At 33.7% G+C, this 25,061-nt stretch overlaps 1 protein-coding gene across 1 annotated transcript in view; it reads right to left on the reverse strand.

Moving 5' to 3' along the window:
• APC2 (anaphase-promoting complex/cyclosome 2) overlaps positions 1–21,882 on the reverse strand; it is a 189,713-nt gene extending 167,831 nt beyond the window's left edge. The window contains exons 1-2 of the mRNA XM_089809653.1: positions 21,310–21,882; positions 13,650–13,745 (exon numbers count right to left, since the gene is read on the reverse strand). Of these exons, the coding sequence (XP_089665779.1) occupies positions 13,650–13,745; positions 21,310–21,531 (318 nt within the window). The 5' untranslated portion in view covers positions 21,532–21,882. The remainder of the gene's footprint in view (positions 1–13,649; positions 13,746–21,309) is intronic.
• Between the last annotated feature and the right edge of the window lie 3,179 nt (positions 21,883–25,061).

Below are 25,061 nucleotides of genomic sequence, written 5' to 3' on the forward strand. Positions count from 1 at the left end.
ACCTCGACCCTTGGGGGAAACACAGCGGAAACAACCATTAGAGAAGCTGAAGTACCATCGAATAAAAGAGCATAAGTGTGCATGAAGAATAAAGAGACTTGGGAAGCAGCTTGGAATGATCGATTTAGAGGTGAAATTATAAGAGTGTTGGAAGAGTATTAAAGTTATAAAAGCGAACTAATTATAAGAGTGTTAATCTCATAAGAAATAATGAAGTGAGAAAACAATTAGAGTATATAGATAAAAGAAAGAAGGGGTTATATTACTAAGGTAATTAAATTGGAGAGTTATTCAGAAGAATATTATAAGTATCACTTTAGAAATCTATTTTATATTCTAAGTTGGAAAAATAAAAGCGAGATAAGTGTGAACCCGAATAATTCACACTCCTCGTCAGTGTCGTAGGCCACAAAGCCTTCTCTTCTCCCTTTGTAGGGCACCTTCTATCTTCGATATCCATTTATCCTCAACCATAGAGTCGGTGATCAAATAGTGAATTATGAGGTGCTTGTGCCCTCTAGGTTACAATTCCGTCCACATGCTTCGACGCAAGTCACTCCTTCAAAGCCATCTCGGCTTGGCTCAATCTAGGTCTAGCCTTTATGGTTCTTCCCTAATTATTGGATCTTCCTCAATCTCCTTTTCTCGGCCAATCATCCAAACTCCCTCACTAGCATATCCCAGCATGTTGATTGCTATAGTGTGAGTTTTCTTCTCTTGGTAGATTTTCAACTTGGACCCATTTACAAGTCCCTTAATAGGTTTGTCGTCTAGGGTGGAAAGTTTTACAGCCCCATTATCTCACACCTCTCTTACTTTATAGGGTTTGTGTTAAGGAATTTAGCCTCATAGTGAACTGAAGTAAATTCCATATGTTAAATATGCTAATGTGTGTGTGTGTGTGTGTGTGTGTGTTGATGGATTCATGTTGATATCCTTAATATGTCATTCTAGGAATATCATACTTATAATATTTAATATGTTATATATATTAATATATATGTGTGTGTGTGTGTGTGTGTTGATGGATTCATGTTGATATCCTTAATATGTCATTCGAGGAATATCTCTTCACATACTCAAGAGCATGATGTGTTATATATCAATCCTCCCTAACTAAGAGGGAGTGTTAAGTTTGTAGTTATAGTCAGATTGATTCGATCATGAGATTTATTGTTGTTGGTAAATCATCATTTAGTTATATATTATATATACTTATTATATTACATATATATATGGTTATATATTATATTATATATTATTGTTAATATGTTATTTATATCTAATGATGATTAACCACAAGAAACATGTCTCTTCCTCTCATGTTTATAAGTCATTCAATATGCATTTGGAAAACAATCAGTTACAATGGCAATTGTTAGTACATTCGCAGAGATCTAAGAAGTTAACATAGTATCGAGCCAAACTGCAAATGTAAATTGAAGAGTTGAAGAAAGGAATCATCAACTAGGTCACGTGTGAGAAGGCTAACAAGCCGGTATAGTCATCAACAAACGCAGGGAAAGGGGAGTGATTTGATCGTGGTGGAAAATCTAATTAGGGATGGTTCTTATCTAGACATCAATGCCAAGTGCAAAGGCAATCAAAGTAAGGTCACGCCATCTTGTACGCAGTAGGGGAGCCATCTATCTTGATAGACACAATAGTAGAGAATTGAAGGGACATTGTTTTTCAATGGATCGATCAAGCAGAGTGTGGGCACGAATTGGATTAAGATGAATGGCATCCTCTTCGGCACTTGCGTTCTTGACACCACAAAGTTTTGATATGGAGGTGCTAATCCCATTCTCGTAGGGAATATTTCTATAAAGGGCGCCAATAATATCATGCAATTTCAAAGACTATGACAATAATACGAACACTGTAAGAATTCTAAAATACAACTCAACTTTCTTTTTATAGATAAACCCAAACAAAACCTGGCTCGAACTTGTTCATAGAGATGTCACATTTGATGAAGTATACCCACTAGTCATATGGATCGAATCAGCATCTTTCATCCAAGACTGAGATGTTGGATTAGTGGTCAAAGATTGTCTTTGTTGTTTCTCAGTAGCACCATCTGCATTTGTTGAGTTGCCTAAGTTGTTTAAGCATGAAACACAACAACCATCTCAAAAGACGTGTGTATGATGGGAAGGCATATATTGGTAATATACCCTGAATCAACCACACACAATCCCTCTTACACTTGTGAAAATTTTTGAAGGATGTATTTCAGAAGCACGTGCAGATTACAATATTTATGAAATGTAAGCCAATTAAAGGGTCACCAAATCCCCAACAATGTAGTCACCGGGTGTTGAGAATGTCGACACCCTCAAATGATTCTTCCCCACTCGATAACTATTTGTCAAGTTCAATATTTCGGTAGAAGTCCCCTTGAGAAACTTTGTGTGGAGTATCGAGTTTAGAAAAAAAATGGAGAAAGATGACTAAGACTGACATTCATATAAGTGGACAGATCAGTTTGTTCAATTAATAAGATCAAGCCCATCATTTGAAAACTAGTATACGCTCGACCCACAGGATATGGAACTTAAACATGGATATATCGTATCCATTAAATGGGAGAAATGAAGCAATATGTTTAAAAACACCTTCCAGCCCGCGGCATGCCAGGAATCTTGCGCAGAGTCTAGTCCATGAAATGATCACATGCAGGATAAAATATTCAGAGAAACCATTGGGGAGTTGAAAAGCCTTAGGAAGTATGCATTATGGTCCACACATACTAACCCAGCCAAGGCATATGACATGCATTTGAGACATTGGTAACTCTTTTTGCATAAGTCAAAGGCATGATTCCAATTCATCCATCGAAACATACTAGCATATCCGTGTGAATGGCTTTAATGGAGATCCAATCAAGGAAACTATGGTTGCTTGCTTGGAAAATATGAGGATAGCATAGTACTTGCTATGTTCTAGTTTCAAGCATTCAGTGTAACAGATTTGAAGCCTTATTGAATTGCACCATGATCTATACCTCATTTCCACTCCACACATATGTGAAATCACGCTGCCCAATTTCTCCCTCACATACTTTGTTCTCCTCATGTGCAAGGTTGCAGATATGACAAAAACTTGGTAAGTTATAGTTTGATGAAGACCAATAACAAGTGTTTGACGAAATGTGCCAGATGAAAATCTATCGATGTTTTATTGCAAAGCAACCAAGGTCAGATTTGGGGATCTATGGAGGACACGTGATTTTAACCCACGCATACATGAAGTTTATTGAATTGTGAAACTAACATACCAAATATAGTGATAGTGTTAGTACATTTGCACATTTGTATGGACAACAATTAAGATTAGATCTCAGTTCCCTTTTATCCATCAAATCTGTATATTTGAACAACTGGCATAAGAATAAAAAGACAAGACATAGTAAGGAAATATACTAACGTACTTGGGAAAGACATGATAACCAGAAAACAGAGATAAAGAGAATTATTATCAGTAGCTACTTCATATCAATCTGGGAATGCCAGAGAAAGATAAATTATTGGGATGTAAATCAGACATATGGAATTCACCTTGTAGTGCAAGATTTTAAATATACTCCAGTCAAACTTATCTCTTTTTCAGCTCCCATCATCTGCTTGATAATCAAATTTATAACAGATTTGTCACTTCAGTACAAGGAGAGTTATAACACTATTCGATACCCATATTTATATAAATCTACAACCATCTAAAATAAGGTTATCCACTCATTAAACATAGTGGAAATAATATTAGATGAATCTACAAGTCCATATGGAATACCATTGAATAGAAGTAAAAGGGAAGATGAGTGAGTAATTGGAAATTCTAAACAATGAAATAAGTGGGAATTTACATTGTGGGGGTGAATGATTACCTTAACCAATGTTTCATTCCCTATTGGAGGCATTTTCTTGTTTGATGCATATGAACCTTCATTGGATCAACTTGTATCAAGAACATCAATGTGCAGATAAGTATTTATTATCCTTGAGTATTATATTTACTTACTTATTGTAGTCTCTTTCTTATTTGTAATTATATACTATAAGGGTTAGTTGCCTTGATATTTTCCTTTATGGTTGAGGATGTTCTTACAAGAAAAGAAATTTGGTACTTTACACATGCTACCAAATATTGTATAGACTCAATCTAATGATAGTAGCTCCAAAGACCCCAAGATGGATGAAGTCAGGCTCTTGAAGCAAACATCTTTGATGATTGAAATTATGAGATCCTTCTACATTAAGAGGGACTATGACACTTCTAAGGAAATGTGGGAGCTTAGAAGATTGATGCTCAGAGGGAGTCTAGAAATACATGTGGGTGATTGCATTGATGTTGATGGGCCTACTAGTACGTATATCATGAGGAAGTGATGACTTATCACCAGAAAATTAGAGACTTGATATCAAATTCAGAGTGAGTTCAATAGGCATCCTTGGGTGAAGAGAGTTTCTAAGGAAGTAACTAGAGGACCTGACCTCCCAGGATAGATGTTCAGATGGAGAAATTTTGAGATGCAATCCTTTGTGGATAATATCTTCTCTATGAGGAGAAGTTCTAAGATAAATTATTTATAATACACTCTCCTCTATGAGAGAGAAGTATGAGGTGAAAACCTTTTGTTCCACCCTCTAGTAGTAGCTATGGTGGGTCCACCCTCTGACATGGTTCATGGTGGATATCATGTTAGTTACTACATGATGTTGTTGTGATTATGTCATGAAAGGTGATGATCTTTCATTGATATATATATTTAAAGGGGAGCTATTGAAAGGTGACGATCTTATCAATAGTTGGACCTATTATCATAACAGACTACATTAAGTTGTTGTCCTGGAGTATCGGAAGTTATGATAACAAACAAAAGGTAACTATTGAAAGGTAACGATCTTATCAATAGTAGACATATCTCCTAACATCAAAATGTGTTGGAGCAAGTGTTATCATGGTTATCAGGCCAGATCTTGCCGGACACCATGAAAATTACTGGTGTCATTGTTATTAGGCTAGATTTTGCCGGACACATTGATAACCATCATGGTTATTAGGCCAGATCTTGCCAGACACCATGAAAATTATTGGTGTCATTGTTATTAGGCTGGATTTTGCTGGACACATTGATATCCATCATGGTTATTAGGTCGGATCTTGCTAGACACCATGAAAATTATTGGTGTCGTTGTTATTAGGCCGGATTTTTCCGGACACATTGATATCCATCATGGTTATTAGGCCGGATCTTGTTGGACACCATGAAAACTATTGGTGTCATTGTTATTAGGCCAAATTTTGCCAAACATATTGATATCTGTCATGGTTATCAGGCCGGATTTTTTCGGACACCATGTAAATCATTTGTTATGATTCTTTAGGCCGAATCTTGTTGGACACCATAACTTACATCTATCTTAGAACACACTTAAGGTGGCGTTTAATCTTGTATTATATTTGCTTCAATTCCCTCTTTGCTAAAGAGGGAGTGTTGAGGAATTTAGCCTCATAGTGAATTGAAGTAAATTCCGTGTGTTAAATATGCTAATATATATATATGTGTGTGTGTGTGTTGATGGATTCATGTTGATATCCTTAATATGTCATTCTAGGAATATCATACTTATAATATTTAATATGTTAAATATATTAATATATATATGTGTGTGTGTGTGTGTATTGATGGATTCATGATGATATCCTTAATATGTCATTTGATGAATATCTCATCATATACTCAAGAGCATAATGTGTTATATATCAATCCTCCCTAACTAAAAGGGAGTGTTAAGTTTGTAGTTATAGTCAGATTGATTCGATCATGAGATTCATTGTTGTTGGTAAATCATCATTTAGTTAGTGTTAATATGTTATTTATATCTAATGATGATTAACCACAAGAAACATGTCTCTTCCTCTCATGTTTATAAGTCATTCAATATGCATTTGGAAAACAATTAATTACAATGGCAATTGTTAGTACATTTGCAGAGATCTAAGGAGTTAACAGTTCGAACTAGCAAACCTTGAACTTGTTGTGATTGATTTTGTTACAAAAGTTATATTTCAAAACTATCTATCTTAGACAAAAGTTTATTCACCGAAGGAGTTTGTCATGCCAAAATTTCCTCCGTCACTGAGCCAACTTTGTAGCCCATTGTGTTGCCATTCGTTGTTCATCCAAATTTAACAGGTTAAATAATCATTCTTTTAGGCTTTTTGTAGCTCCCAGCCGGTTACTATTGCCTCTCTCAGACTCGGTACTATGTATTTCTAAGTACCACAGCCTCTTGTTTGTACATGAGTTCGAAGGATGTGTGCCCTGTTGTCGCTTTGTAGGTGGTCTGGTACGCCCAAAGTACCGTAGGAAGTCTTTCTTCCCAACCCCCTTGTTCTACACCCCAGGTCTTATACAAAATCGACACAAACACTTTATTCGTGGATGTAGCCTGCTCATTGGCCTAAGGGTAGTATGGGCTTTAAAATTTGTGAAATATTTGAAATTCTTATGTCATGCTCCAAATTACCTAGTTCCAAAAATGCACTTCTCGGTCACTCATGATAGATATGGGTATACCAAATCGTGTCACAATTTTCTCATAGAAGAATCGAGTTGTGTTGTGTCGTGTAAGAGTTTGCTCACCTATTCCCACTTTGTCAAGTATTTAGTAACTACCACTATATACTTGCATCATCGTGCCACACTCACATTTAGAGGTCCAACAAAGTCAAGACCCCATCTTTCGAACAACTCTCTCTTCAATGGCTTGCCTGCCCTATAGCAACTGTCACATACAACCACCCTCTCTCGAGCGTTAAGCGCAAGGTTAGCCATCACAACCCTACAAGTAATACCTTCTCTGCAGCAGCATCCGGCCCCATGTGCCCTTCATGAAACTCCTTTAGTACACACAGAACCTCTTCTTCCATGACACACGTGTAGCACGTGTTCAGGTCCCATCTTGTACAACAATTCCCTGATGAGTTAAAATGTTTTAGTTTTCAACACCAGCTTCCTTTTTTTGCTTGGAGGGATCGTTGAGGGAAATGTGGAAGTGAATATTAACCGATATGCTCATACCATGAAGGTAGGACTACTATCTGAAATAGATGAGCATCTGGAAAGTCTTCGTTCACCTCTTCATCAAGTTATCCTGATGGATACCCCTCTTTCCCTGTTATAGAGAAAATAAAAGTTTTCTTACACCGAACTAAATGTTTTATTTTTATCAATACCTATAATATCAATTCAAGTTGTGGGGCACAATGTCTTGATGCATTTCGAAAATTAAGTATGTGCGGGCTCATGTACTTTGAGTGGGTTTTAGGGTGTCATAAGCCCAAATTTATCAAAATATTTAATCAATTCAAACACACACACACACATATATATTTAGATTATAATAAATCAAGTAAATCTAGTAATAGGATATTGTCATTGAAATATGATAAAAATCACCATTGCTAAATTCATTAAGTATCCAAATAATATTTATGTTTACATGTGTTATAAATAAAGGATAAAGTAAAACGTCTAATTGAATCTATTAATAGTTAAATAAAGCAATGACAATAAGTATCTAATAAACCAATTGAATATTAAGGAAACCCAACCATTCAATATTAAATAGGGGTCTAAACACGTTTGGATCACAACCCATATCCATACCCCTTGGTAACCCTTTCCACATATAAATAGAGGGATATAAACACATGGGATAGGGGACGAAGGAGAATGGGAAGGTTGTCATGATAATTAAGGTGTATACATTATCCAAGGGAACAAAATATGAAACACCAAGGCATATACCACTATCACCATCTGGAAGAATAGAACAGAGGTATTAACTCCCACACAAGGAGATTGACAATTATCTGAGGAGATTCCACATCACCCAACAATAAAAGAGTTGATGTCATTGCATAGAAGAAGGGCCCACGTCATCTGGCAAACACCGTCACCCTTAAAAACTGGGACAACAATTGTTGGCACAATTACGATAATATTTAGTTTCTATTATCTCTGTTTAGTATCTAATGGTTACCTGTGGTAATCTTTTGTAAATATTAGAATGTTTCTAATATTTAGATTTTTGTTTCTAGAATAGAATTTTTCTATTCTTTATGATTGTTTCTTAAGGAAACATCATTCAGTCTCTTGTATAAATTGATCTCTTGATCACTATTAATAATAAGCAAATATTTTCCAATTAAGTCGTAATATGGTATCAAAGCCAATACTCTAAAGTTTTTCAAAAATAATTATAATTTCTTGGTTGAAATTATCTGCCTTTTAATTTCAAAATTATTTACATGCATATTTGCTTCCAACTCTCTCTATAATCCGACTAGGGTTTTCATTCTGAGAGATTTGCATCTGCCGACTTTTGGTTTTTTTTGCATATTTGATCTCCATGGCTGCCGACCTGCTTTTTTGCTCGAATCCCTACTTTTTTACCCCGAAAAAAAATCTGATTTTAGATTCTTGGTGGGTTTTCCGAGAGCTCAACTGGTTTGTCGTCCGATTTTTCTCAGTGCCTCGATTTGTGTCTCGATTTTCAAGCCAGCAGATCCAAAAACTACAAACATATTCTTTTTAGGTTTTTGGAGCTCTCTTTTGGGTATCCCTTCAAATTTTTTGGGTCTTCCATTTTTTGCCTCGAAGAATGTGCCTTCACAGATTTTCACGCGTTCCATTGAAAAACATGCAATGGCATCATTGACCAATATTCTACTCAAGAGCAATTCAAAATTCAATGGTCGAAATTATGGCACTTGGAATCAACGGATCATAGCAATTTTTGAATATTGGAATACTGATCAAATTGTTCTAGGTGTTGCACAGCATCTGACTACCCCTAGTACTGATGACGGTTCATGGGATCTGAATAATCAAGATGCGGTGATGCTTCTCAAATTATCCGTGGCTAATGATCAAATCTCTAAGATTCTATCCGAGAAGACAACTACCAAGATATGGGCACATCTCAAAGGTCTTCATAAGACTTTTGACAAAAGGAGAGCTTTCTTCTTGAAGAACACTCTGTTTTCTATTATCATGGATGAGCGAACTTCGCTCCAAGCTAACCACAATAGGATTCAGGAAATCCATAATTGGTTGTTTTCCATCGGTCACAAGATGGAGGAAGTGGACATTGTGGTTATCACTCTCCGGAGTTTACCCAAATCCTACGAGCATTTTATCGAGACTCTCAACATCACATCTTCTGGTGTTGATCTGAAATTCACTGATCTTTGCACACTTCTACTTCAGCAAAACCGGTGGAAACAACAATTCAGTAGGAGTTCCAACTCCACCTCTACAGAGCAAGCCTTTGCTGCCAAATCCTTTTAGAAGGACAAAGTTTCAACAGTCTTCTTAGCAGACATCCTCTACTCCAGATTCAGAAGGCTCCCGGAAGAAAAACATTCAATGCAACTATTCCCACAAGTTTGGGCAGATGAAGGTTGAATGTCAGAAGCGCTTAGCTGCCCTATCTAAGCAATCTAGTTCCCAGCCTATAGCGAATAGTGCAAAACACCTTGAGCATACAGAATCTACCTTTTATGTTTTTTGACAACTTCATGCTCTAGATAGCTTAACCATTAAGGGAGGGTATTACGATAATAGATAGTTTCTATTATCTCTATTTAGTACAATAGAATGTTTCTATTCTTTACAATTATTTCTTAAGGAAACATCGTTCGGTCTCTTGTATAAATCGATCTCTTGATCACTGCTAATAACAAGCAAATATTTTCCAATTACTTTGTAATAGGCATGAGAAGAGAGGAAAGGCAGCACCTGGGAGACAAGAGGTCATCAAGAAAGGGGAAAATGACCTCGTAGAACCCACGTCATAGCAAGACAAGAGCCCACATCATCAATAAGGAGGTAAGTGCGTATATTATAATTTAGTTAGGAGTAATGGTTGTTTAGGTATATTTAGTCATACTTGGGAATATTTAAATGTAAAGAATGTTGTATTTAGTTGGTTTGTAATGGTACTATTAATAGTAATAGTATTACTCTTTATTTAGTTTATATAATTTAAACTTAAGGATTCTTAGGATCATAATTGTTATATTGTAATAAGAAATTAGATCATAGAAATAAATATATTTAGATTGGATTATTAAGACCAAGCATTATAAGGAATAATGGTTGGTTTATACGAGAATTGTAGTGTGTTTGATAGGCAAACCCAATAGACCTTAATGATACTCTCTTCAATGAGATGGCTAACTAATCAAGGGTCGTCTAATGGAACATAGAGGGTCTTCACAGAGGATTATGAAGCTAGATTTGAAAGGTAGTTTCAAGGAAGAAGGCTGAATAATCGAGGACCGTTCCATAAGACACAGGGGATCCTCACAGAGGGTTGGGAAGCCTAATTTAAGGGGTCTTTAAGGATGTATAGAAATGATCATAGTTGGCATAATCGCTGAATAATCGACAAGTTTCTACTAATCACCAAGTTTTTGGGACTAGCGAGTTTTTCACAGATTTAATCGCAACTCAGCTACAGAAAAAATCGCCGAGTTTTTGTGGAAAAATCGGCAAGTTTTTCAGAAAATCTCTTTTTTTTTTAAATGATTATAAAAAAAATTTAATATTTTTTTTAAAAAATTGTTAAAAACAAAAGGCAAAAAGCCTATATATATTATGTAAAATAGAGAGTTACAGTATGCTAGTAGAGCTAGGAAGAGGAAGATGTGATTGTGACGATGTTTTTACTTCCAGTGTAACACAAACTATTTACTATTATGCTTCCCACTATCAGTATTCCGCATGAGAATGCGATTTTGTACCCACTATGCATTCATATATATATCTAAACTCCTGCTTGTTTCATTTGTGTTCTCTATAATGAACTCATTAGATGCATCTTCTCATTGGAATTTGCAAAAAAATGTATTTTGATTTAAATTTTAGCAGTATTTTGAGGTTCTCGAGTTTTCTCGAGTTTTTTTTTAAAATGGCCGAGTTTTTCCCGATTAAACTTTTGAGGGGCTTTGCGAGTTTTTGGCTTTGGCGAGTTTTCCAACTATGGAAATGATGACATTCCTAGATGGAATTCCTAGATATTAATCACTAGAAATAAATTTAATAGTCTATTTTGCTAATGATTTCTATAGGTAAAGTTGTCCTAAGGAGTGGGGACATTACATAGGGGCTCAAGTTTCTAAGGTGAAATTTTCCCATATTTGGGGATCAATAGAAAGATTTTGGAATTTGCATGTCTTGGGCACCTTGATTCCAAACGAGGTGGAATTGACATGGTTGCGGGGCTCTTGATCATGCATTTTTGGAAATCAAGCATTAGTTGGGTTTTACTACATGGAGTGAAGAATGATCATGTCTTGGGCTCCATACACTTGTCGCATTTTCAAAAATTGTTATGCTCTTGGGCTTGATCAAGACATGAGGACAAAGTTGAGCTCACACACCCCTAGTGCATTTTGGAAATTGCATTGTTGTTGGGAAAACAAAAAGTTCATAATCATCCCTAATCCGGTTGATTGGAAACTTGATACTCTTCGTGGCAATTTGATCAAGCTTGTGAGACCACTTGCATTTTCCAAGAACTTCAATTCAAAAGCTTTAAATTGACTAAGGATCTATAACCTGATCTTCAATTGTAAACACTCATTTCCTACAAGGTTTTAACCTGTACCCCAGGAAAAAACCATTACCTCAAACTTGCACCATGACTTAGACATCTAACACCCCAGAAAGTTGCCATACTACCACTAAGCCTACTAAACTAGTTGTCAAAGCAAAAAGAGGGCTACCCATTTGCAATGGATTGATGGTGTGAAAGCCTCTCAACACCCACCAAAAAAGATGGAATTGGGTTTTTGACAAATCCATCGAGAACCCAAGGATTTTCATTCTAGGTCTTATTGAGCCCAAAAATACAAGTACTCTAAGAAAACCTATAGAACATCAAGTCAAGTATGATAAAATGACTTGCCTTCACTTCCTTTTACAAGCCTACTTGAACCCTTGAGAAGAATATGATATAACCTCTTTGAAAAAACACTTTAATAAAATGACTTCATCATATTTATTTATTTCTTCGTTTTAATCACTTAATTAAAGTAATTAACATAAAGTTTTCCATAAAATTTGCTTTATCAGGACAACTTTAAAATAATTAATTTAGATTATTCCTTTCTAATCTCCCATCTTAGCCTATGTGAATAAAAATAGGCTAGTGGGTCTGCTAGATGATTACTTGGAAAAAAGGGACATTACAAAAAAATATTAGGAAAGGTGTCTAAGTGCATCATAGTGTTAAGAATGAAAAAAATGAAATTTTCAAGACTCTAGATGTTGATTTTAGCATCAAAATATGTCAAAATAAACCTTAACCAAACCAAATAGATTACAGTGACAGGGATCTCTTCGATATTTTCAAATTGAAAAAAGGGAGCTCAATTATTTTCCACTTTAAAAGTTATGAACCTCAACAAGTTGAAATTGCCACATCAGAAATGTAAAAGCACCTATAGTGCATAAGACTAATGCTAGATGCAGTTAGACTTGTTGACCAAATTATAAAACGTTATGAAACATCATTACAAATCTTTGAATGGAGACAATGGAACTGAAATGGACTGTCCAGATTGGTAATTCTAATATGACAAGTGTAAGGGATATGTTATGTTTAACCTGTGGACACCGTGAGATTTAGGCATTGCATTCTCTACTAGAGATTTAAGAACCACATTTTGGGTAGTTTTTTAATAGAAAAAAGAGTTTTACATTCACAAGGTCAAAGATGGCCTATGAGACAACAAGCCTTGTTATTGTTTCTTTCTAAATTGTATCTTCTACTATTCAATTTGATAATGAACACCCTTTTTGTCAACTATCTCCTTGTTGAACAGATCATAATGAAGTGGCCACCAAAATATTTGTGTACTTGACTCAGATGTCAATATAAGCTTTACATTACAAAACAGAGTGTTTCTTTTTGGGGGGGTTTCCACGTCAAATAGGTGCCCTGTATATCAATCAAGAGCATGAATAATTTTCAATGAGAATATTCCAACCAATTATCAGATACAAAAAGAAAGTATGTTAGCTGGAGTAAACTTTGCTTCCAATTTCATTTTTATTTTCTCTTTCTTTCTTCAAACCTATTTGGTAAAATATACTATTTTGACATTCTTGTCAATTTATTTCTTATTCAGAAATAAAATAATACATCCTTCAAACTTGATCATAATTCTTTTTCCATTTTTCCAGATGACAAACTTGTTACAATTTTTTCCCTCAACAAATTTAACCACAAACATGCAACTTGACTTAGGCCTCTATTAATGAATCTAGATATACACTCTAATCTAATATAAAATCTTAATATGTGTGTGTGTGTGCGCACGCACACACAAAAGCAGGAATAGTATAGGATTACATTGGCCCTCGATGGGAAGAGTGAAATGCATCCATTTAGTGAAACATAAACCTGGCAGTAAAAGATAGAACAGATTTGGAATAACCAGACCAAAGAAACATGCAACTTGTCTGAGGCAATTTCTTTAAAAAGTAAAAATACTTGACATGAATGCTCAAATCTTACCATTAAGCAGATAAACAGAGACCAACAAGTGATGACACATGAACATACCTTGCTCCCTTGACAACTATTCTGTGAGACATCAAGCTTGAGATATTCATTAAAGTGTCGCCAAAACATCAAAGCATGTGTTTTCTTATACATTTCCTGTTATATAGAAAATAAAAGATTGGTTGTGTCAAACTAGATGTTTTACTTGTATCAATACCTGCAATATCTATGCATTCAGTCTCCCTATCAGAATCTTGAAGCATGCCAAATAAAACATCTATTCCTTATGAATCTATGATAGCTCTATCCTTGTATAAATTTAGCATTTTGATTTCAAAAATATTTGTTCTAACTTTCTCCAGATTAAGAAGTACTAAATCACAGAGGAAAAAAAAAGCAACTTTTCCATAGCAGTAACTGACATGTAGGATTTTGAAGCTTTTTGGTATCAAAATGACTTGAGAATGCCTGGAACTGCATATGACAAACAAATTTCCTGCTCTGGAGATTCTAACATCTTGCTATGAGAATTTAGGTTGAATTACAAACAAATCGTCCATTTTTTTTTAATTTCAAAAACAATTAGCGATACCTTAAAAAATCTGTTACAAGGAAGTTCTAGTCATGTCCACCAGATGTTTTGTCACACTATGGATTTCCAATGCACATAACCTTGATGGCAGTATATGTAGCTTCGTCAGCTTATCATAGCTTTCCTAATTTTTAACATTGAATATAGCTTTTCCATTTCTCTCAATGTGTTGATGTTTGTAATGTCCCTTCCCTAGGCATTTTCCATTTCTAACAAGTTTAGTCTATCAGCAGTGGTTCCCGTGGACTAATACATTGGATAGGGAATCCATCCAAGGACCGGTGGACCTTGCAAAGGGGTCATTTGTAGCATGTCAGGAGCTTAGAGTCAACTTCCTATTTTTAGAAGGTGGTGTTTAAAGATCACCAGTGGGCCTCAGGTTCAACATCCATTGTTAGTGATAGTTTCAGTGGCCAGGAAATGAGAATGAAGAATTGTTGAAATATCAAAAGTATTATTAAGTTAATTTAAATACTTAATTTAAATAAATTGAACTTCCTTCATTATAAAGTAACTTTCTAAAAAAATAAAGAGACTTTCAAAATGATTTATAAGTTACTTTATAAATTAACAATAAAATGACTTTATAAAGTCACATGAAACTGCAAAAAGGGTTCGCCCTGTTCTGGAATTGATTTTATTATATAATGAAGGGGCTTTTAAATTATGTTTTAAAATAAAATGCAACCCTAAATGGTGCAAACGCATTTGGGCGCCATTTTGACATATAGAGGAAATCATTCAATTTGGAGTGGAGAAAGACAAGGGAATGAGAATTTTCAGTCATGGAGAATGCCAACTCTCTTTGATTCTATCATCTGCAGGTGTGCAAAATCACCCAAGAATTGCATCTAGATGTGTCTTCGAGTCAAAGACTGCATATGAGCTTTCAATTACACATTTGAATGGAGTATTCGGAGAATTTTAGAAGTTATTATCATCAGGTTTGATTTCTGTGTGAGGGGCAAATTTGTATTGATTTTGTCCCCTTACGCTAGCCGCAACCATTTCCAGTGGGCCATGCCATGTAGGGCAGGCTGTTCATGATTAGAGGTTGTGTAAATTTCACCAAAGGCAGATTTTAGATCATTTGTGAGCCTAATTCAGGACGAGTCTGTTATATCTAGAGCACCATCATATTTGTTTCAGCCATTTCAAATGGACATTGGAGATAGGGTTGCCAAACAGATTTAAGGCATGGGTTCAATGCACTGCCTCTGCATTTTCAGAATTATTATTTTTGCATATAACTGATTTGGTATTTTTTCTAGCTATTTAAACGCAATTTGGATTCAGGATTTGAAGAAATTGCTTGTTGTATTGTCTGTAATTGCTTTATTTTATTTTATTGTATTTATTTCCAAGCATTTTACTTCAACACTATATTATCAAAAGAAAAACATGAAATGAAAATTTGCAATAAAACACCAAAAAAAAACACCTGAAAAACAAAAACATCAAAAGTCATATATCTAGGATAGAGTGGGATCTTCAATGTTATCAAACTTCATCTTTTCCTGTAATGCTGTGAAAAAAAAGTTTTTTTTCTTTGATTTGTAACAAAGAGTTTCAGACTTACACTAAGGAAGAACATCGCGAGCAATGACAACCACGGAAGGTTCCAGAGGGGGAAACAATCTTGGGAGTTTTGGTCTTAACAAAGCCCTTTCTAGTGACAATGAGAGCATCATAGGTGCCATAGCTGAGAAGGGCAAAGGGGATATTAGTTCCCTTGGTCCAAATTTCTATGTTGATACCATGATAGACATGATGTCACAGCTCTTGGGGCAGATGAAATAGCAAATGGGTACACAACATTGTTTATGATCGTAGCTTCGATTGGATGATTCCAATAGATGAAATAAAATGTTTGAATGGCCTATAGGCCTTAAACATTTGATATCTATCCTTTACTATTCTATCATAGAGCATTATTATTATTAATATTAAATGTTTTAGTAGATATATATATATTCTCTCTCTCTCTCCCCCTCCATGTGTGTGTGTGTGTATTATATATAAGATATATTATACATATATATACATTATCCATATATATAAATTATCATCATATATTATAATCATGATAGTACATCAAGCAACTATCATTTGTGATATATGTTAAAGCAATAATTAATGAGTTAAGATATTAACAAAAGACATGTCTCTACAGGAAACATGTCTCTTTATATCATATACATATTCATTGAAAGAGTAACTTGAAACACACTGAAATCAATAAGTGTTATTACAAGTTACAGTAGAGATATATGATATCATCTTAAGTGGAAAGCACGACATTATGCATCTAGGGGACAGAAATTAAAATTAATATTTCCTAAACCTATATCTGATCAAACTTTAACATGGTATCAGAACAGCTTCAAACTTTTGGGAATCTAAATGATTTGATTTTGCTGAATTGATGGTGCTATGATGAGAAATACATAGTAGCGATTCTAATTAAAAAAAGGATTTGATATGGACAAGCAGCGAGTATAAACACTACATGCTAATATTCCATAACCCTTTCGGTGATGATATATTATATACAAGAGTAAAAGTTTGCAGCGACAAAGACAGTGTTGGATAATAATACACGTATGGTTTAATATTCATTTAAGTCACGATGATTAGCAAATGTCTTTTTAGTGATGCAATATATATCAAGGCTGAATCCATTAGCATATTAGCCAATTCATTAATTAAAGGAAGACATAATCATTGAATTATTATCATGTGAAGGAAAACGACACAATAGTGAGAAGTTGGGATCTAAACATTGAGAAGACTGAATATTCAACAGGATTGGTTCTTGATTAAAGACTTCAGTGATTTGAACAAAGTTATCAGCAGAGACAAAGAAAATAGTTGATTCGTCGGTATTATCCGTCAGCCATGTCATCAATGAAGTTGGCAATATGGGACGAATATTTTATCTGCTCATAAATTGACATAGGACAGTTATTATGATTAGATTTGTTTTGTGACTAGAGGTATGCGTTGTAAAGGATTAAAGTAGATACGAAAGAGGAATATATGCAGATATAGAGGAGGAATATAAGAGACATATATGCTGAAACACTAGCACTGGTCCATTCTTAGAGATAGTCTTGTGTTTATTTCACAGATGAAAATCAAGAAAGAAGAAATAATTATTTATTTCGCATCATGATAAGGATACTGGTCAAATGTCTACGTTGATAATTTACAATGATATCAATATCAAATTAGAGAAGGAATTATTATGCAAGGAGAGAAAGTCTATCTAGTGGATGAAGCACACCATTACAAACGAAGTAAATCATTGCCTCCAAGAAAATATCAAACAATGTTTCCCATGTGTACTGTGCACGAGGTCTAATGCGGAGTAACTGCCGATAAATTTAACTTGGATAAATTAAGCACTCCTATTACTTTGGATGAAGTTAAATGGGCTATTAATTCTTTAGCCAATGATAAATCACCAAGATGTGATGGTCTTCCTGTTGAGTTCTATAAAACTAACATTGATTGGATTTTTAGTGATTTGTTAGCACTCTATGAAGAGTCTTTCAATAGAGGATCCCTAGGCAAAAACATTAATAAAGGCATGATCAAATTGATCCCAAAGGCTGGTGACAGAGCTGAAGTTAAAAATTGGAGGCCAATAACATTATTGAACATCTCCTATAAGATTATTGCTAAATTGTTGGCTAAAAGAATTGAGAATTTGCTCAATAGATTTATCTCAGTTACACAGACAGGTTCCATTAAAGGTAGGTATATACTGAAAAATATAATAACTAATTGGCAAGCAATGAATTGGGCTAAGAAGAGTAAGCAGAATGTGGCTATGGTATTGCTTGATTTTCAAAAACCCTGTGATAGATTGAATGACCTTTTGCTATTGGGATGCTACAAGCTTTTGGATTTCCTAAGTTTTTTTGCAGATGGATTAAGGTGTTGTTCAAGCACTCTTCAAATGTCATTGATGTGAATGGCAATCTTTCCAGCTCTATTCCTCTTGGGAGATCAATTAGACAAGGTTGTCCCATCACCCCTGCCCTATTTGTGATTGTTGTTGATGTTTTATTCTATTTGCTCAGAGAGCCCTCCCTTGGTCCACCTGTGAAAGGTCTCCTCCTTCCTAACAATGATACTCTTCTCAATTCTCAGTTTGTTGATGAAACTTCTCTGTTCTTGGAACTTGAGGAACTTAATTTTCATAACACCTTGGATAGATTTGACTTTTTTGCCTCAGCCTCAGGGGCCAAAATTGCTCCTCATAAATTTTCAGTTTTAGGTTGGTCTAACTCTCCTCCCAATTGGGTTCAGTCGATGTCTTGGCAATGGAAAGGCCCTAATGAGATTGTCAGATACCTTGGTATCCCTTTTGCTGTTAATCCTTCTACTAAAGCCATGTGGGAGTGGGTATTTGATAAAATTCAAAAAAACATGTGAAATGGCAGACTCACTATCTGTCTTTGGCAGGAAGAGTACAAGTTGTGCAGAAAGTTTTGGCATCACATCATCTTTACTTTGCTTCTACTTGGTTAATGACTAACCATCAAATGGATAAAATTGAAAAAAAATTGAGAGATTTTCTGTGGTCTGATGGAATGGGAAATAAAAAGAGACACTGTGAATTGGCAGTGGTGTTGTAAACCCAAGCAATATGGTGGACTAGGTCTGAAGGACCTAAAAAAGCATGCTATTGCTCTTGCATCTAAATGGATTCTTAAGGCCATTTATGATAATGAACTTTGGAAAGTTCTGATCAGAAATAACATTCAATGCTCTATCATTTCCAAATGTAAAAGCTGGATGAACATATCATTTTGTGATTTTCTTTTAGGTGATTTCAAGATCAGGGTATTTGGTTGTAATGTTTTTAGTACTCTCTGGAAGGCTTGGACCCAGTCAAGGATACTCTTACCAGTTAGAGATGTTGTTGGTTCTTTCCCATCTTTTGTTGTCACGGATAGATCAATTTGGTGGGGGTTGTACCTAAATGGAAAACCTTTGGCACTTACACAAAATTGCTCAGCAAAACACTGGAATGTGTTGGGACTCTCATTAATTAGTGACTAAGTGATTGATAATCGGATGGGTACTCGAGATGAACTTAGAGCTAGATATGATATCCCACAGACTTAGGAAAAAACATATACTTTAATTTGCAAGACAGCATGTAACTACTCCAAAGCCATTGACTCGGACAATTTTTTCAAACAACTGTTGTAGAAAGATAGAACAGTGTTCAATAAGTAACAGTTAAGCAGTTATATAATATCCTTGTTTCTGCTCCTGAAATTTTTCAAAGGGTGATCCAAGGGTGGGGTTTGTGTTCTCCTTTTCTGAATGGTCTTTCTTTTTTCAGTACTTGTAGCAGTCCAAAGTGGAACCCAAAAAAATTGGTTTTAAATGGCTTTTGTTGCTTAAAAAACTTGCTTTAGGACCTAACTCGGAGTTTTTAGGTCTCTCCTCTGGCTGTTGTAAAATTTGTGATGCAGTTGAGTCTTTTGAGCATGTTTTCTTTCAATGTGATTTTGTTGTTATGATATGGTCAATTGTTTTGGTCAATCCTATTTTATGGAACTCAAAACCAGGTCTCTCATGGAGTGAAATTTTAGTGGATATGTTGAAGCTTTTGACTCTAAGCTTAATTCTTTTTTATCTGCTCTTACATGTGAAATTTTATGGTTCCTTTGGAAAGCAAGAAATGAAGAGATTTTTCAACAGAAGGATAGAGGACATACTGAGTTTACTCATAAACTCACACATTTTTCCATTATGTCACAGGTTTCACTCTCTTTGGAAATCTCTATGGGTCAATTTATGACACTGGTCAAGGATTTTTTATTCATAAAGACGAGATCAAGGCTTTCAAATACCTTGATCAATTCAAGGATATGACGGACCTAGATGACATAAAACAAATTGAAAGAATGATGGAAGATCTGCATATTTCCACTAGCACCCAGCAATTTGCTTCACATGTTTCTACTGGTGAAAAGGTTCAGCTGGCAAGTGATTTTGTTGTAGCAGGATGGAATGATGAATTGTTTGATGCTTCTTTTTTACAAGCTCTGGATTCTAATGATGGATGGGGTCCGAATGTTAATCAATAGCATGTTTAAGTTTGATAATCAGCAATATGTACAGCTCTTGATTATCAGTAATATGTTAAACACTTTGTAAATCTTTTTGGATTTTCAGATTAATTTTGATACTGTTTTGATTAATAGTAAAGTGAAACATATGGGCTGACTACCCTATAAGTCATGCTTAGTAGTGATATGGTAGTCTTAAAAGTATGTTATTCTGATAGCTTATGCTGAACAGTTCATGATGAACCTGATGTAATCGGTTTTTACTCTATTCTAATATATTAAAGTTATGATTGTAGGATTCAAACCAAAGCTTGCACTATTTGAAGAAAGATATATTTGGTAAGATGTAACCCTGACTATAATTTCTTGATGTCGTAAATTTTAGGGTGGACAAACTAGGTAGGAGACATCACATAAAACTCACAAAAAATATAAATGGCCGATACAGAGGGCAGAGATGGAAGGAGAGAAAGAGGGAGATGGAGAAATAAAGATAGAAAGAGGGGGGCAATGAGAGAGGGAGATAGAGAGACAGAAAGATAAAGATAAAGATATATGAAGTGATATATTGAGAGGTAGAGAGATATCTCTTATACTGAAAATATTAATGTCAAATACAGTTTCCTTGGGTTTTTGTTTTTCAATTTTACTGAGTATTCAAATCAATTTTCTTGAAACGGAGCGTGAATCTACTTGGTATCCTTTCCGTTGTTATTCTTGTTTGTCTGTTAATGACCTTAGTGCTGAATTAATCTAAATGAGTTTATGGGATGGCGTCCCAAGAGTTGAAGTTGGGAATCAAAGTTTGGCAGCGCGCATATATGCAAGTTCACAAACCAATGTTCCCTTGGACCAACGCTGGCCGATGTTGTCTTAATCCAAAGTTATTTAGTTTCATGAGTTTTAAAACGCACAAATAAACTAAATTTGACGTCCTCTTTAATTTTGCCGCTCACATAAAACACGTCAAAAAAAATTCCAAATGAAACCCAAAAATTGCAAAACAACTGAGTCGAACTAATAAGTAGTCTACCTCAAGAGCTTGCAGAAAGTATTCATCCACCAAAGATCCCAATCCATGGCCCATTAGAGCTTTAACAGAATCAATAAGAGATGCCCCAGAAGGATCCATTTCTTCAAAATGAAGGATGTTTTTTGTAACCTCACAAAATACCTGCCAATTACGGGCCACGTCGCCAATGACTTTGGCATCCATGATCGCCAAAGGAACTGATATGTCCATGTCTACAGCCATATGTAGGGCACGCTCTGATCAATGTAAAATATTTGTCTGGATTTCGGGATTTTTATGTATTGCGTTTCAATGTATTTGTCCTTTTTGGTTTTTTTCAGTTCAATGTCTTTGTTACTGAGTTCAGGACACTGTCAATATGATTGGAAGGACGCATTTACACTGGTCCATTCAGCTTCATGGCTGAATATGCATCTCTTATATCTGCCATGTCATGAAATATTTGAAATTTAATTCAGTCTCTATCATGTTAATTGAGTTGGCGCTCTTCTCCTGTACAAAAGGCAGAAGTCCTGCTTTCATATTTTCTGCTCCGTTGTAACAAAATTCCTCAATAGAAAAGGACAAAGAATTACGGTCTACCGTCTGGGTTATTAGTTCCTGCTGCCATGATAGCATTCATGTCATACTAATATCACATCAACCCTAACCAATCAAATCAAATAATTTAAAAGATTATATGAAATTTCAAATGTTTATATTTTTTTAATTTTTCATTATTTTATAAATTATATTTTTCATTATTTTATAAATTATATTTTTCATTCATTCTATTGGTCTATTTTTGGTGGGAAGAAAATTAATTTTCTTCCACAAAAATACAAATATTAACAACTTTATGTATGCATTAATTACAACTTTATCTATGCATTAATTACAACTTTATGACAAAATGATAAGATTTTTCTTTTCAATCATTCTGTGATCAATGTTAATTTTAAATAGCAATATAATTTCAATATATTATATCTTTGTATTTGAATTTCTAATTTTTTTGTATTTGAATTTCTAATTTTTTTTTAACTTTGATTTTTTAATAAAAGTAGTTAAATTATTACTATTATTTACTTTTATAAAAATAAATTAAATAATATTATTTTCTAATTATATTTTATAATAGTGTTTGTAATATGTATAATTGATAAGTGTTACAATTTATAAATTATATCATTTATTATTATTAATATTTTTTATTTAAACAATTTATCATTTAGTGTAAATATATTTAAAACTTAAATATATATTTTAATATTAAATTAATAATTATATTTTACATAGGCAAAAGCCTACAACGCAACAGTAACTTGCGAGCCTCTTATGTGGAAGGTCTTGGGTTCGAATCTATCTTCGCTTAATATATAATAATAATTAATTTCAGCAAATAATAATAATAAATCTAGGCTTCGGTCATTTACTGATCAAAAATAAAAATTATATTTTACATCAAAAAAACATACTAAAGAAAATAACCACAAAAAAGAAATAATTCAATTCTATAAGATATATAAATTATTATTAAGTTTTTATAAGCTATGTATTAAAATTAAATAGTTATATTCTATTTCTTATTTATTAAATCAAATTTATTGTATTACATCTATTTATTATTTACAAATGTACATATTAAATTATATAAATATTATTTCATAATTAAAAATTACTTAATTTTATGAAAATTTTGAAAATACAAAACATTAAATAGTGAACCTTCTCTAATTGTGTAAAATTAAACAATTAATTTTACTTAAAAAAATATTTTTATATTTCAATGCATTTCATTTTTTCTTATACAAATGTGAGTTTTAATATAAAAATTAAATTCTTAATTTCATTAATTAAAATATAATATATTTTAATTTTTAATTATAACCATGATTTTATTTTGACTATTTGTTTTATTAAGAAAAATAATTATATTTAATTCTCTCTCACACACACACAAAATTTATATCGGTATCACTCTATCTTACTATTTTATCTCTCTCCCTCTTCCTCCTCTATATTATCTATCCTTTTTTCCTTTGCATATATGTGTATATTGTTATTGTTCTATAGTACTATTTATCTCTATCTAATGATTAAAAATAGTGTGACTTCCATTTGATAATCAAGATGAGAATAATACATAGTTGGGGAAGTTTTTGCAACTACTTATGGTTCTCTAGTAGCATGCATAACATGCTTAAACATATAATGTGATACTCCAAATGCTTCATCACTTCTTCAAGTTCTATAATTCAAATATTGGTATGAATATCTTTCCTCATTGCACATATTTTAAGTTGTCAATGTAGAAGGTGCAAATTTGTCTAAAGCATATGTATTAATTGTAGTATGATATTAAGTACTTAGTGCCATAGTGGGGACTTTGGCCTCTTATTCTTGGGCTTAAATGCCCAAAGATATAATAATATAACACGAGGACTTAACAACAAAATATGAGCCATCCTATCAGATCACAAGTGCACTTCTAGGACAAGAACTTAACAACAAAATATGAACCATCCTATCAAATCACAAGTGCATTTCTAAGAAAAAATTAATGCATTCACAATGTTAAATTAGAACTATTTAACCTTTTTCTCACTCATCTACACCTCTACAACCATTATGCATTAGGCAAGAACTATGACGCATTGTGTCTCTTGTTAAATACTAAATGATATGATATGATATTAAAGAGACCAATGTCATATGATGGTTTTCCTTCATTTGACACTTCATTAGGGTGATCTGCAACAAATCTTTTTGGTTTTCTTTTATGGGTTTAATGACAGTTATATTTGCATGGACATTCTTTCTGTAATTTTCTTAATTTTTAGTTTAATCTAAATTAATTTATTTGTTTACAAAATAATGTAATGAACAAAGTCTAATCATGTATCTTTAATTTTTATATATCTATAATTAAATAAGTTAAGAGGTCTCATGATTTGTGTATTCATGACTTATGTATTATAGTTCAGGTTGAAATTTACCTCTAAAAAGGTAGTGATCTTATGAAAACAATAACTTTGTCTTTTAAACATTGTGTATTAAAAATAAGTAAATAATAATAATTTCCTCTAAATTTGTGTTTTAACAAAAAATCTAAAATTTAAATGTTTTGCATGTGAAAAAAAATATTCTTAAGCTAGCAGGGCACTTTCCAACCCCACCCTTTTTCCACCCACTTACTAAAAATTAGAGGCTTCTATTTTTTAGGAGAAGTCTCCAAATGATCCTATAACAAAATAAAATTTTGCTCATAAGACCATTGGCTTCCTCAAAAATAGAACTGAAGGCCCCCTCATGGGACCAGCCGAATATAATTGATGAGAGATGTTTTCATATTTGAATCAACATTTTATTGCTCTAACTTCTTGTATGATGTTGTAAATGTAATAATAAAGTACATATCTTCCATTCATTTTGTCATTGAAGATTTATTGAATGTAATCTTCTTATATTCATAGGTTGATTATCGCATAAGACTTGTAAATGTGTGCGCCTAGAATGTATGTAGTTTGAGTATCTAGTTGATGCTCATACAAGTGTCTCTCACCTTAAATTGTCCAATGTCTATAAGCAAAGTTTTTACTAATTTTCCTTTTAATTAATTGAATAGGTTTAATTATTTAATTAATTTAGCATCATTTTTCTTTTGTCATCAAAGCAAAACAAAAGAAAGAAATTCTTTGACAATATGAAAATTGAAAAACCCATATTCATTTGGATGTGGTATGAGAAAAAAGTGGCGCTCTACGAATGGG

The sequence above is a fragment of the Cupressus sempervirens genome, chromosome 11 (genome assembly GCF_028749045.1).
Source record: "Cupressus sempervirens isolate cs-2001-9-10 chromosome 11, ASM2874904v1, whole genome shotgun sequence".
In the NCBI taxonomy this organism is placed as follows: domain Eukaryota; kingdom Viridiplantae; phylum Streptophyta; class Pinopsida; order Cupressales; family Cupressaceae; genus Cupressus; species Cupressus sempervirens.